Source organism: Megalobrama amblycephala, linkage group LG3 (assembly GCF_018812025.1).
Source record: "Megalobrama amblycephala isolate DHTTF-2021 linkage group LG3, ASM1881202v1, whole genome shotgun sequence".
Lineage (NCBI taxonomy): Eukaryota > Metazoa > Chordata > Actinopteri > Cypriniformes > Xenocyprididae > Megalobrama > Megalobrama amblycephala.
Window position 1 is genome coordinate 4,890,610 of NC_063046.1, and position 16,557 is coordinate 4,907,166.

At 37.5% G+C, this 16,557-nt stretch overlaps 1 protein-coding gene across 1 annotated transcript; it reads right to left on the minus strand.

Moving 5' to 3' along the window:
* Window positions 1-650: 650 nt before the first annotated feature.
* On the minus strand, window positions 651-15,182 carry LOC125263962 (protein NLRC3-like). Its single transcript, XM_048183164.1, has 5 exons — window positions 15,130-15,182; window positions 14,883-14,966; window positions 12,196-12,297; window positions 2,811-2,869; window positions 651-2,371 (listed from the first exon to the last, which is right to left on the minus strand). Exons 1-5 carry the CDS (start codon window positions 15,180-15,182, stop codon window positions 651-653), a joined length of 2,019 nt encoding a protein of 672 aa, XP_048039121.1.
* Window positions 15,183-16,557: the final 1,375 nt, after the last annotated feature.

A 16,557-nucleotide genomic window follows, 5' to 3' on the forward strand; every position in this document is an offset into this window, starting at 1 on the left:
GTACACTCACTACTTTACATTGTAGCAAAGTGTAATTTCTTCAGTGTTGTCACATGAAAAGATATAATAAAATATTTACAAACATGTTAGGGGAGAGGTGAGTACACCAGCTTTGTTGTTTTAGCAATGTTTTAATGACCATCCATATTTATTTTTCAGTCTCATTATTACAATACAAACAGAAAAAACAGAAAACATGTACACAGAATAAAAAAAATAAAAAATCGGATCAAAATTTTTTCTTTAAGCAAAAATCTGTATGTAGTGTGACCTCCTGGACTTCTTCCATTTTCTCAAAAATGAAACTCTGAGAAACTTCTCATCAGATTTTGAAAGTTATATTCTAATATAAAGAGCCTGAGAAAAAAATCATATATGGTCATTATATCATTGCTAAAACAGCATCTAATGGTGGCTTAAGACTTTTGCGCAGTACTCTGCGTGTGTGTGTGTGTGTGTGTGTGTATATATATATATATATATATATATATATATATATATATATATATATACATACATATATATATATATATATATAGTAATTTTTGCACCTTGTTGTGCATTTTTATAATATTTAATATTTTATAATATTTGCTGAGCATTAAAGTATTAAATAAACAATAATATACAATGTTTAATTAGAAAAATGCTCACTCAGATTTTCTAGAAACTTTGATGACTGGCAGCAGCTTCAGAAGACCTTCTTCAGATGGTTTATATTTCCTCAGCTGAAACTCATCCAGCTTCTCTTCTGAGTTCAGCAACAAAAACACTAGAGCCGACCACTGAGCAGGAGAAAGAATGATTCTAGAGAAATTAAAGTCTGTTCTATTCAGGAATTTTTTAATTTCCTGCACTAGAGAATGATCATTCAGTTCGTTCAAACAATGGAACAGATTGATGGATTTCTCTGTAGAGGGACTATCCTTGATCTTCAACTTAATGTACTCTACTATTCCCTGTTTGCTGTCAGAATTGCTTCCTGTCTGTGTCAGGATGCCTTGTAAGTGTGTCTGATTGGACTCCAGTGAGAGACCCAGAAGGAAGCGGAGGTAAAGGTCCCAGTGTCCATTTTCACTCTGTAAAGCCTTGTCTACTTCACTCTTCAGAAAATCTGTCATGCTACTTTTTGTTTCTTTATCTGAAAGAAACAAAAGAAACTTGAATAAAGCAGCAAGAAACTCCTGAACGCTCAGATGAACAAAGCTGTACACCTTCCTCAAGTACAGTCCAAATTCCTCTCTGAGGATCTGGGTACAAACTCCTGAATACACTGATGCTTCTCTGACATCAATGCCAAACTGTTTCAGATCCTCCTCATAAAAGATCAAGTTCCCCTTTTCCAGCTGTTCAAAAGCTAGTTTTCCCAGTGAGAAGATGCTCCTCTTGGCCTGCTGAAGATCTACTTTATATTTTCCATCATACTTCTGGGACTTCAGTTTGGTTTGGTAGATCAGGAAGTGTGTGAACATTTGAGTAAGAGTCTTGGGGATCTCTGTGCTCTCTGCTTCACTCAACATCCTTTCTAGAACAGTGGCTGAGATCCAACAGAACACTGGGATGTGACACATGATGTGGAGGCTCCTTGATGATTTGATGTGTGTGATGATTCTATTGGCTAGCCTCTGGTCATTTATTTTCTTGCTGAAATACTCATCCTTCTGAAGGTCACTGAACCCTCGTACCTCTGTGACCTGGTCAATACACTCAGAAGGGATCTGATTGGCTGCTGCTGGTCGAGAGGTGATCCAGAGGAGAGCAGAAGGAAGCAGATTCCCATAGATGAGATTGGTCAGCAGAACATCTACTGAGGCTGATTCTGTCACATCACACAAAATATCATTGTTCTGGAAATCTAGAGGAAGTCGACACTCATCCAGTCCATCAAATATGAACAGGACTTTGAGCTCATTAAAGTCTGTTGTTCTCAGTTCATTTGTATCTATAAAAAAATACTGAAGAAGTTTCATCAGACTCATATTATTTTCCTTCATTAAATTGAGCTCTCTGAAAGGAAGTGGAAATATGATGTGAACATCCTGATTTGCTTTTCCTTCTGCCCAATCCAGAATGAACTTTTGCACTGAGAATGTTTTTCCAATTCCAGCAACTCCTTTAGTCAGTACAGTTCTGATGGGTTTGTCTTGTCCAGGTGAGGCTTTAAAGATGTCATTACATTTGATTGGTGTTTCATGTGTCACTGGTGTCCATGATGTTGTCTCAATCTGTTTCACCTCATGTTGATTATTGATCTCTCCACTCCCTCCCACTGTGATGTACAGCTCCGTATAGCCCTCATGTAGTGGTATTATGTTTCTTTGATTTGATTTTCCATCATTAATTATATGAAAATCTTCCTTTTCTGTGGATACTATGGAGACAGAAAGTGGTACAGTGGTGGTCAGAATTTTTGGCACCCTTGGTAAATATGATCAAAGATGACTATAAAAATAAATCTGCATTGTTTATCTTTTTGATCTTTAATTCAATAAAATTAGCAAAAATCTAACCTTTCATTGAAGGAAAAGAATTTAAAGTAGGGGGAAAATCACATTATGAAATAAATGTTTTTCTCCAAAACAAATCTATCTACTTTTTGTACTATTAACTATCATTCCATGCTATTATTTTTCTGATACAGTAAACAAAAATAGTGACCCTCAACTGCTTACACTTTTTTACAGTTTGGACATTCTAGTAACTCCTTTTGTATTTCACACAAGCCAGTCATACAGATTTGTAACAACATAAAGATAAATATTTATATTCCTCTAAAGTGATGTAATAGTCACATGATCCAGAGCTCTTACTGGTCTGTAATGTGTTAGTGAGGTCTGTATGGATCCTGTTCCTTAGGACCTGCAGTGTTCTTCAGAAGCCCCTCTCTGACCCTCTGGCTCTGCCCTTCATTATCCTCCTCCTCCTCTCTTTCTGAGAATTCTGGGAGATCTGGGCTCAGCAGTCTCTTGGACCTATTCAGCTCTTTCTTCTTCAGAGAGAAGATGATTTTCACAAATTAGGCACTTTTTCCTTGATATCAAGTATGTCAACACAGATACAAAAATACACTGTGTGCCAATTTTTTTTCTTAAATTGTGCAGTGAAGGACATTTGTCTTTTGCAGGGGAATTACAATAAATCATCTATTCCACCACAATGTAATACTAAAATAGTATGTTTCAACAAATAACTAAAAATAAAATAAATAATTTAAAAACAACAACTTTTTTGGCCTTTATTGGTATTTAGTAGCCACTCAGTACAGCCAACCAAAGCCCCCCAGATGCAGTTTAGATGTGTATTGTTTTCCATGTAAATCTCACACTTGAGAACTACAGTCCAAAATTTCTTAGTAAATCATACGAGGAAGGGTATCAGATCATCATTCAGTCACCTACAGCATGAAGCCTTTTCTATCTATCCAAGTAGTAGAGTAGTTTATTGTCCCTGCATATAAAGATCATTGTCTTCTAGAATGCTGCTGACTTCCTATTGTACCTCTAATTAAAGAAAGCATCTTTCAGATACTGGCAGTAGTTTTTGGTGTTTATTTTTAGTTCATCTGCAACCTGAAAACCTAAGCTTATCCTTAAAGACAGGAAGGTCAGTTAGCTCTTGTTTTTGGCCCATTTTACCTTGTAAGACTAATGTCGGACTGTCTGGACTGAGAAAGGGCTACTCGTTGAGAAAACAAAGGAAATTAACATTCGAACTCTCTCTTGCAAAATTAGCATCCCCATTTGAGACGTAGTCACACTGAGTCGATCACACCTCAGCAATGCCTTAATCTACATCTCCCTTCTTTTACCCCCTCTTCTCTCTACATGCAAAGATGACCTGAAATTCACCCAAAATCTATATGGTTTAATGTGAACAGTTATCATACAACTTTATACATGTTTGGTATCATTTGAAATGTCTCAGTGCGACTGGTACAAAGGTCTCATTCCCACAGAAGTAAACCAGAAGGTAATAAAGGTTTAAAGATTTTAGAGTTATTTTGCCCCCTGTAGTGGGTGTGACCACCTTCACCAGGTCTTTCATGCAAATGCACTTCTGTCCCTAAAAGGGGTAACCTACTCAGTCTGGGATCATCCTGATTAATGCAAATTCCAAATGTGAAGTCATGTTTCCATTTGAATGAAGTTTCTGTCTTGGTCTGAGTATTTAAAGAGATGTTGCAGGAGACTCAGGGCTCGATCCTGTAATCAGATCAGATCAGCCCACATTGCTGGGTGTCCTTCAGACACTCAGCAATGTGTATTTTTCTAATGACAGGTATATTAAGTCTTTTTCTGAGCATTTGATGTTTTGTATTGATCATCTTTAAATTGATTATGTAATTGGCATGATACATTTACCTTACTAATAAATTGTTACATTTGGCTTTATTCTGACTTACTCTGAAATTATTGACTTCAGTAGATTACGATGTATCCGTTGTTACCGCAAATCTACGACCAGGGTTAAGTACATACTAGATCTCGGATTGTATGGAGCATGGGGCACATCTGGCGAGATACTAGGTTTCTGACTAACTGCTTGACTTTAACTAAGTTGTTATGCAATTGCATTCACTATATGGGGCTAGACAAAGGTGTACTGGTCATAACCTCTGGTCATTGCCTCTGCTTTAATTAAGTTGTTATATAGTTATTTTATTAACTATATGGGGCCAGATAAATTACTATCGAGGGGCGACATTACCTCATAGTACTGGTCATAACCCCTGATTATTGTCGGAGCTTTAACTAAGTTGTTATATAGACGATTGTATGGGGCTACATGGGTACCTTTTAACAATAGCAAGCATTGGCAGCATTGTTAAATTGCTTTAGCCATAACCTCTGGTTATTGATCAGACTGGCGAGTTTGTGATCGTGGGCCCGCATAACAGCTGGTGCGAGGACCCTGTGCGACTCTGAGAACCTAATGAATGAGTACAATAAGAGTAAAGAGTTAAATAGAATAATCAAATGTCTAGATAAATTATCATATAAATTGTCAATTATCAATTGGCATTCGAACCTAAATTCGAGGTCACAATAAAATGGAGTCAGATAAACTTTTAATTGGAATTAAACTACTTTGCCACACTGAAAAGACCGAACACGCAAGAAACCTTCCCCGCCCGGTGGGAAACCGCCGTTGGGCCGATTGGGCGGGTCTTACAACCTGTAGTTAAAATCGTAATAATTATGCTTAGGCATGTATGAATACAAGTTTGTCAGAAGCCACACCCACACCAGCAATTATATATGACCTATAAATGATTACATAAATGATTAGTAAGATTGATGGTTTAAAATTGGAGAAAAAAAAAGAATGCCATTTTATAAGAGAAGTCACGGACAATTCTGCGATGGGAATGATTCAGTTTACAGCACTTCTCATTCATTTCCATGGTATCTGCAAACAGTGATTGACTGTCGCACAACTCTGAATGAAATTCAATGATGTTAAGGCTGTAATGTGATTGGTTATTAAGGCACACATGATCCCATAAAACACCAGGCAACACACACACACACACACACACACACACACACACACACACACACACACACACACACACACACACACACGTGTAGGTATGTAAATGTGTATATTGATCTTCACTGATATAGTTTAATCCATGTGTCTCCTTTAATCACTTGCCTCCTGGTAGGTTTGATTTAAGCCACAATTTAGTTCTGGAGTAGCTCTAGTCTTTCTCCAAAAAAAACAGCTTATTAAATTCCAGACTAGACTAAGTCTAGGGCTAGAAAGCAGATTTTTGTTAATCTGTTTACAGTTTTTTTTTTTTTTTTTTTTTTTTTTATTGCTTTGGCGCAGTTTTTCACAAGTAATTGGTAAATTTTCAAAACTCTTAGTACTAATATCACAACAGATCATCAAAAGTGCACTTTTTTCAAACATTTAAGCATATTTTAAATTGTTTTAGTACAATACATAAAAGTGTTTCATCTATATAAATGTTTCATTCACAGTGGCTGCCTTTCATAATTCTATTATTATCAAACTTTTCATTTGCATATCTTTTCGTTCAGTTTATTACATTTGTCTATTATTTAATCCAAATGATCTTAATGGTTAATCAATTAATCATTTGGTACACCTATAGATTTCTATAGATACAGATTCTATAGATATAGTTTCTACTTTGTTTGCAATTTCCAATACGGATAACCAAAAGTAATTAATTCTTTTTACATTATTATAAGCAATTTATCTTAGATTATAAAGTGTTCAAAGTGTGTTTGCGTGTGTGTGCGTGCTTGTTTTGATGATTTATGAGGACACAAGGAATATGGGGTATAATGACATGGGCATTACACTGGTATTACGACGTAAACATGTTTTATGAGGACATTTCATGAGTCCTCATATTTAAAATAGCTTTGAAAACATACTAAACAATGTTTTATTAAAAATGTAAAAATGCAGAATTTTTTCTGTGATGGGTAGGTTTAGGAGTAGGGGTAGTGTAGGGGGATAGAATGTACAGTTTGTACAGTATAAAAACCATTACACCTATGTAATGTCCTCACTAAGATAGCAAAACAAACCTGTGTGTGTGTGTGTGTGATAACACACTGAATAGATACTATTACAAAACATTGTGAATCACTGCAGCAGTGATTTCGGCCACCGCTCTCGGAACAGCCTTCAGACTTCAGCTTCTGACCAGGGCTGTATCTCAATACTAGTGTTACTTGATCTCAGTGCTGCGTTCGACACCATAGATCATAAAATACTCCTAGATCGACTACATAATTACACTGGTATTCAGGGCCAGGCATTACGGTGGTTTAGGTCGTACCTATCAGACAGACACAATTTTGTTTATATAAACGGGGAAAAATCTAAGATCACGATAGTAAACTATGGAGTGCCGCAAGGATCAGTGTTAGGCCCTCTGCTATTTTCAATATACATGCTGCCACTCGGCAATATTATAAGAAAACATGGAATTAGTTTCCACTGCTATGCCGATGATACTCAGTTATATATTTCAACACAACCAGATGAAATCTCTAAATTATCCAATCTGACAGAATGTATTAAAGAAGTAAAACATTGGATGACTAGTAATTTTCTTCTATTAAATTCAGATAAGACTGAAGTATTACTTATTGGACCAAAAACCTGTACACAGAATCTCTCAGACTACAATCTGCATTTAGAAGGATGTACTGTTACTCCATCCTTGACAGTTAAAGACCTGGGTGTTATATTAGACAGCAACTTGTCCTTTGAAAATCATATTTCATATGTTACAAAAACAGCCTTCTTCCACCTCAGAAACATTGCTAAGATACGGAATATGTTATCTATTTCTGATGCAGAAAAGTTAGTTCATGCTTTCATGACGTCTCGACTAGATTACTGTAATGCATTATTAGCTGGTTGTCCTGCTTCCTCAATAAATAAGCTACAATTAGTACAAAATGCAGCTGCTAGAGTTCTTACCAGGTCAAGAAAATATGATCATATAACACCAATTTTATCATCTCTACACTGGTTACCTATTAAGTTCCGTATCGATTATAAAGTATTGCTAATGACCTATAAGGCTCTAAATGGTTTAGCTCCTGTGTACTTAACTGATATTCTATCGCCCTACAATCCTTCACGCTCTTTAAGATCACAAAACTCTGGACTTCTGGTTGTACCTAGGATAGCTAAGTCCACTAAAGGAGGGAGAGCGTTTTCACATTTGTCTCCGAAACTCTGGAATAGCCTTCCTGATAATGTTCGGGGCTCAGACTCGCTCACCCAGTTTAAATTTAGATTAAAGACGCATCTCTTTAGCCAAGCATTCACATAATGCATCTCATATCAGATCAATTGCACATGGCTATCTTTGCTTAATGTTATGAACAGCAGCTACGCTAATTATTCTCCATTTGCTTTTCTGTTTTGCCTCGGGACACCCGTCCCGAGGTGACTAGAGAGGACTTCAGCTTCAGTTTGGATCCAGCCTCTTAAGAAGACCTCAGATGACCAACACCTATGAAGAGACGGCGCCAACTCCTGTGAGGACTTCAGAAGACGCAATCATCTGGATCAACATGCACATTACACAATTTCTATATATCCTAATCATTGTTAATGTAATTCATTTTTCAGGAGCTCATTGCTTCTACGTTCAGTTAAACTGCTAACAGTGATTGTAAATTAATTGCCTAAATTATTGCATTATTTGCTAACTGCATTCTTTAAATTGTAATGTTGACATGCATTCTCTGTAAAGCTGCTTTGAAATTATATGTATCGTGAAAAGCGCTATACAAATAAATGTGAACTAAACTTTATTCCCCACTGCCACAGCAGTGAGTTCAGCCACCACTCTCGCAACACCCTTCAGACCAAAACTTTATTCCCCACTGCAGCAGCAATTTTGGCCACCGCTCTCACATCAGCTTTTAGACTAAAATTTTATTTCTATGTACCACAGCAATGATATCTCCCCCACTGCTCTCACAACAGCCTCCAGACTAAACTTATTTCTCACTGCCGCAGCAGTGATTCCAGCCTCCACTCTCAAAGCAGTTCTCCAACTAATCAACAGAAAAGTATCCCTTCACTGCCCCAGCAGTGATTTCTCTCTCTGTTCCTGCAGGAGCCCTTTCGTTTTCTCTTTTAACTCCCACAGGAAATTCACCATACAAGCTGCCCATGGAGCTGGTGGATGTTAGAGACCTTTTGCTCCTCCACCTTCCATTTGAGGATGCCCCACAGATGCTCAATAGGGTTTAGGTCTGGAGTCATTCTTTAGCAAGGAAGTGGTCATCTTGGAGGTGTGTTTGGGGTTGTTATGTTGGAATACTGCCCTGCGGCCCAGTCTCCGAAGGGAGGGGATCATGCTCTTCTTCAGTATGTCACAGTACATATTGGCATTCATGGTTCCCTCAATGAACTGTAGCTCCCCAGTACCAGCAGCACTCATGCAGCCCCAGATCATGACACTCCCACCACCATGCTTGACTGTTGGCAAGACACAGTTGTCTTTGTACTCCTCACCTGGTTGCTGCCACACACGCTTGACACCATCTGAACTGAATAAGTTTATCTTGGTCTTATCAGACCACAGGACATGGTTCCAGTATTCCATGTCCTTAGTCTGCTTGTCTTCAGCAAACTGTTTGTGGGCTTTCTTGTGCATCATCTTCAGAAGAGCCATCCTTCTGGGATGACAGCCATGCAGACCAATTTGATGTAGTGTGCTGCGTATGGTCTGAGCACTGACAGGCTGAGGGGTGTACTCACTTTTGTGGTCAGCGGTTTAGACATTAATGGCTGTGTGTTGAGTTATTTGAGGGGACAGTAAATTTACACTGTTATACAAGCTGTACACTCACTACTTTACATTGTAGCAAAGTGTCATATATATAGATTTGAGCTTGAAAAACAGCAGTCCGCTAGAGAGTGCGCAAAGACTTTGAAAGGGCCGCGCGCTGAACTGTGCACGAGATGGAGCGGGACACGGAAAATGAAGTAGGCCTAAAGGCCTATAGCAGGGATGGGCAACTTCAGTCCTGGAGGGCCACTGCCCAGCAGAGTTTAGCTCCAACCCTAATCAAACACACCTGAACCAGCTAATCAAGGTCTTTAGGATTAGTAGAAAGTTATAGGCAAGTGAGTTTTTATCAGGGATGGAGATAAACTCTGCAGGACACTGGCCCTCCAGGACCGGAGTTGCCCATCCCTGGCCTATAGCCTACCCGCGGGCGCGGCTTAAGACAACTTTTATTTTCTTTCACACACAGCACAGAGAAACGTCTTTCTAATAAACCGACCAAACTGCCTGTCAAGTGATAGATGAAACTGACAATGATTTTATCTTTTTTAAACAAATGAAAGGCAATCTGGACAAACATTCACAGCCACAATGTACAGAACACTCTCAAAGCTATAGAAGAAAACGAATAAAAACATTTTGGATCAATAAACCTTAAAATATACAGATATAGCCAGAATTGTCAACTTTGTCTTTTTAACTGCAGAGACAATAGACAGAGGCAGAGACAGAGGCAGTCTTTTTAGCTAAACATTCAAAAATCAAATTACATCCGTCTAAAATAGTTTAAAATCATTTGTAGCTACCCTACCTGATTGAGAGAGAAAAAATCCAGTCTTTCACGCGATATGCCTGATAGCGCGATTTCAAATAGCGCGCTATAGTCAGCTCGTTGGCCGGCAGAAACGCGCCGCAGTGTTTGTCGTTGAGTTGTATAGGACATGAGCTGTTGGCACAACTTGCATCATACGTTTTTTTTTGATTATCTTTTACCATTTCAAAGTGCATCCAATTGTACACTTTATCCCAGACGTTGTTGAAGATTTAATCCCTGCCGTAAAGATGCTCATCTGCCGGTCACGGATCATCAGGGGCGCCGTTGGCACGGGGGACTGGGGAGTCAGGACCCCCGCAGTTTTGAAAAGATAGAAGTCGACCCCCGCACTTTTGATAAGGGCTGCTTCAATTAGTCACACTATATCATCTTTTAGCTTAGGATATTTTCTTTCAAAATGAGACCATTTTCACGTTTCTGTGAGCTTCCGTTCGTAAATAATCAGCTGTTTTGTCGCGGATGTGAACAGGAAATGCGCTCTCGAACGGAGAAACACGCGATCTCCAAACCATCGATCAAAGCGTGCTAACGTTTTTAGACAGGTCGATGGTATATAAATCATGCCCGAATGTTAGCGTTTGTCAATCAGCCAAACCGTCCATTCAGAAACCGAGAAATTTGACACTTTAAGGTAAGGAGGCTGATCTCTCAGGTTGACGCGCGAGCTGGCTTGACTGAAGTTTTCGTGAGGATTTATAGTTTATGGACTGTTTTGATTTCGGTAATTACATCTTGAAAGGCAAAAGCATTGATGGCATCTATAAAAGAGATATCTGAAATAGAAACGAAAGTGATATTGCCTCATCCAGTGGAGGACGCACAAGAGGAGATCTGTGCGTTTAATTGGTATGTGTATACTGTAATACTTAATTTACAATGCTTTGGTATGTGTATACTGTAATACTTAATTTACAAAGCCCCCCCCCCCACCCCCACCCAACGCAGTTTGGTCCCCCTCACTTTGAAAATGTCTCCTGCGCCCCTGCTCGTCACTTTACAATATTAATATTGAACCACTGAACTCACATGAACTGATCCTATGACAAGCATGACAAGCACTGAGCGCGTCTGTCTCTAAATGTCATTTACTCAACCTCATGTCCTTCCAAACCCATATGACTTTCGTGCATCTTCAGGACACAACATGAACATGACTGTCCCAGTCTGTCCATCCATTAAAAGTCTATTCACCCATAATTCTGATGCTTAAAAACATTAAGAATCACGAATCAAGCAGTTTAATCCACGTCTTCTGAAGAGACATGATCACAGATTTAATTTAGGCTTATTCACATGTAAACACTGATCCGCAAGCAATGTTTGCTGCATTCAAATTTGGTTATGGAAGCAATTGTAACGAGTGTAAAATCAGCATTATTATTTTCACTCAAAATCATCTTTCACTCTTATTAAAATCTCTGATTCTCTTATTTTGTGTATATTATTTGATTTTATTGTATTGTCTTTTGATTTAATTATGCTGGTATGTATTTTTTGGAGTTCTGTATATGATTCGTAATGACGTATACTGCCCCTTTAAGAGACGCTTAACTTTGAGCGCGTTCTCTCCTCTCAGTTCACGCTAAGCTAAACTGAAAGGATGATGTCTGGTGGCTCACAGAGCCAAAGACGATGAAGTTTTTGAGAGAGACCACAGAATACATGTTTGTTCATTTTAACTCTAATATATTTGCAACATTCTGAGAGGGCAGCAACTTTTTCACACCAAAAGATATTTGAAACCTTGAAAACCAAAGATATGAAAGACCACCCATAGCCATGTCTCTGGAGTGATGTAATTTTCAGTTGTATTTATATATGGAAAAATACGTACCTTAAAATTGGAGCCCAAATGCCTTCTCGTGGAAGACTTTGATTCCTCCTGATTCATACTGTGGTTGTGGGAAGATTTCTTGTAAATATTTATTTTTGGCATTTAATTCACAAATTCAAGAACAAATGAATGTGAGTATTTGTCATCTTTAATCTTCAGATTACTGTTCTCTCCCAAGAACTACAAACTCCTACACCTGTAAACCATAAGACGTTTTCTCACCTCACATCAGCAGAAGAGTCTCCTGAACTGAAGCCATATGGTTCAATCATTGACTGATTCAGGGATACAGTGCGGGGTTTGGTAGATCCACTTTGAATCAGACTGAAAAACAACAACAATTAATCCCTCATGCTGTTCCAAACTGTATGACATATTTCTTCTGAAGAACTCAAAAGGAAGAAGACTGACCATGCAATGATGATTCACAACAGTGACAATTATTCATAATATGAATATGCATTTCATAATCATATATGCAATCAATATGGCCAGTTTGGTGACTATATGCTATTGTGTGAAAACTCGTGATTTGAGACCCATGGCAAAGAGGTAAAACAGTTTTTAACTTTGCTATAATACCATTATAATCAACAGATTCTCTCTCCCAACATTTCACATATTCATTTTAAATTGAAAATCATAGCCCCAACATACAGTATATGTCATAATGGCAAAATTATATCCCAATATCCCCATAATTTTATTAATAAATTATTAATTAATTCATTCATTTATTCATTTTTTATTATTATTATTATTATTATTTTTGGGGACTGCCCCTGCCTGGCTTAGTCTTTGGACTGCCTGGAATCCTGAGGTTCTCCTCTCATGACCTGGTTTTGTTAGCCTGCCCTGTACTGTCACACACCTACCTGTTTCCTGGATTCTCCAGTAGTCAAAGTTTGTCTCTCTGTAAGCTGTGAGCAACCTGCCCTCCAATCTGTTCCTTCACTGGTTCTGCCTGCCTTGCTGGCTCGGATCCTTGCCTGCCGTGACATCAGTGTCAGCCTGCCCCTTCTGGGTTTTTGCCTGCTACTCAGCATCTGTTCCTGGCTAAGGATTGTTTTGGTTCTGAACCTCTTGGGCCAGATTTTGCTGAGTTTTGCATTTGCAAATAAACCTTTATTATTCACCTGCCATTGGGTTCTTTCTCGGTTACTGGCCCTGACAGTAGCCCTGCATGTCGAAAAATGATGTTAAAGGGGTACCCTTAAAAAGTGACGCCAAAGGGGCCCCGACAAAGCATTCATATGTGATGAGTTGGGAGTAAGAACGTGTTGCTATAAAAAGCAAATTTGCATTTTTGCCAATAACTAACTCTGCATCTATGCATGCTAGCATCAAATCCTTGCCATGAAAACTCTTCGCCTTGAATCCTTGCATCAAGCACGTACTTGCATATTGCTGTCTTTCTGATTTGCACAAAATTGGGTATGCATCTTCTCCAAGATATTCCAGGTAAGAAGATGTCAAAAGCCTATTGATTCATTGAATCGTTATGGAGATATAGGCTAATATATTTCTGTGTGGGAGGGAGGCCCACTGTCCTCCAGATTTTAGCTCCAACTTGCCTCAACACACATGCCAGGAAGTTTCTAGTCAAAGCCACTGAAAGGCAAATCTGCAACCTTTAGCCAAAAAAGTGTAACGGCTAACGCTGCTGCTTTGTCGGTACTCAGGGAAGGAGACCAGAGGCCATTTTCTTTGAAGGATATCAATGGATTCACTACACTGAATAAACCACTTTGTGAGGAAATAGCTTATCATTGTTCACTAATCTTCATCATGTTTTACACTAAACAATATTTTCATTAGAAACTATAAGTAGATTTTATCTTGAGTTATTTTTAAGTAGGAAACGTCAAGACAGGTAGGACTCATTTACGGCATTTCCACCATCCAATAAAAGTGTTGTAGTATTTAAATAATAGGCGTTGTGTAACATTGGCTAATATATTGTCTGAAGAAAATAAACAATATTGATGTTTTTGTTCTTTGGCTTTCATGAATAAAGAAATAATAAATAATTTATTTATAATATATACTATAAATATTGTATTATATTGTTGTTTAATGCAAAAATAAATAAAATAATGTTGTGTTCTATCTGTGGCTTCCAGGTTGTAATGATTTATGATGTGATGTTGTTTATGCCTAATAGTGATAAATTAATACAGCTTTTTAATGAATAAAGGTAAACAAAATATAAAGATTTTAATTTGTATTCTTTCTATTGCTTTCAGATTTCAAAAATTAAATTATAATTACATTTTCAGTGACTAGTATCACTGATACTGTATGTATGCCCAATAAAGCTGTTTTTTTTATTAAACACATTCAAATCTAATCTTAAATGTGGTTTTATGGATGTAATCCTCATGAGATAATTTTTGAAAGAGCTCTAAACTTTTTGTTTATATTTCATATGTATAGTGACATTTATATTATGAAGGGAGTTTGGGTTTGTTTTTGTAAGTGTAAAAAAGTTACATTTTTCTAGTTATGTCAGGCTCTAAAATATTTTTTGGGTGTAGAAATTTAAAAGTTCTATCTTGTAATCACAAATAACTGATAATTTATGTAAATATATTGGTCAAAAAATGTGAAAATGAAGAACATTCAGTTCTTTTGTAATTAATTATGGCTCTTTTAAATAATTCAGTTCTATATTTTGCCACTCCTGTAATTAAACAAGTTAAAATAAGCTGTTATATTTTAGAAATATCTGTACATGGGGGGCCTACAAATTTTGCCTTGAAGTCAAAGTTTCAAAACCACTACGCTTAAGAAACTTTTAAAATCATTTTAAGCTAAAGGAAGTGTTTAGAGTTTTATATTTTTTCAGTGTACTGGGACTCGTGATGAAGTCAGACCTGTTCCTCCAGCTGTCATCAGACTGTCCTTACCTCACATGAGCAGAAGTGTTTCCTGAGCTGATGTTTAAAGGGTTATCCATTGACTGACAGCAGAGTTTAGGAGATTCACTTTGACTGAAACAAAACAGCAATTCAACATTGTTTTATTTTCATTAATCTGTTTCTTTCTATTATACACAGCAGACTGGTCAAATAACATATAAAAAATAAAAATCAAATGCTGAAATTTGCCACAGCACAGTAAAACAGACCTAAATGAGATAATGCACTGACTCACCATTCCTTTGTCTTTGCATCAGTTTCTCCAGAGAGACTCTTTCTGGAGGCCATGGCACCATTCAAAATGTTGATTTTATATCTGAAAATAAATTGAGCACATATTGGCAATTCAGAAACTTCAAAACATCAAACATCAAAAGTCAAAACTTAAGTATTCTGCCTTAAGTTACTGTTCCAATCAATCCAAAGGAATCTGCGATGTCTCACTGTAGCTGTTATTTTTGAATGTTAATATTCTTTTGTGAGGTTTAGAATTTGTTTTGGAATTTGTCAAGTGTTGTTATTTGCTCATTACTTAGCTGTTGAAATTTGGTGACATTCAGTTCTTCATTCACATATATTACATTACAGTTTTACATGTTACATAGAATATGACTTAAAAATATGTAAAACAATCCTTAATTTTCTAAGATTTTGTTTTAGTTTATATATTCAGTGTGTGAAGCACAAGCTGTGATACTTACTTTGTCTTTCCTTGTGTAATTCCCCTCTTCTAACCAAGTGCTTCCTTGATTCTTCTGTTGGATAAAGGTGCAGTAAGCGATTTCTGGTAAACGCTGTTGATATTTGAAACCACCAAAACAAACACGCCCATACCCAAAGGATCACATCTTAATGCCTCCGCCCCCACATTCACGTGCACACTATGCAACACAGACAATGACTATAGCAAAATCTGCTGTGCCTGCCACCCGAGGGTATGATGTCATCAATGAGGGAAAGCAATTTGTGTTACTTCAGGTTGAACATCTAATTGTTATTTAGCTCCTCTACTCCTTCGATGGCAAACTCAAAATCCCTTCCAGCCCAAAAAAACTAACCTGAACAGCTCCAAGTAACTAATATATATTAAAAATGTGTCAAGATTAAGGGGTTATAGCGATCACTAAAAAGAAAATTAATATATTAGGAGTATGTTAGCTCAATTTTAGGACACACTTTGGGAGCCAAATGCTTAAAATGGGCGGTGGAGGAGGTTTAAAAGTTCCAGGCTTATAATAATAATAATAATAATATTGCAAATAAATAAACAAGCGAAGATGACACATGAGTATATTTAAGCAAAAGACAACATGTCTTAGTTCTGCGAAACAGCAAAACCAATGTTACTACCGCACTGAGAAGAAATAAAGCAATCTCCCGCTCCTTAAGGTCTCGCCAACGCTGGAAAGCTTCTCCCATTTTAATGTGGGTCCTACCTCTTGCCTGATTGTAACCTTTCTTTTTAAAATTATATTCCCCTGGCCTTTTCCTCTTTTGTATTTTCTCTGCCATTCCTCTATAGTCGTTCTGTTTGTCTGTTTTGTGTACTGAGCTCTCTCTCCTCCCCATCATGAGTGGACACAGCATGAGTGTTTCGGTGCCTGGTCTGATCCACTTCTCAACAATGTTTTTCAAAAATCACTTACTGCACCTTTAAAGGGTT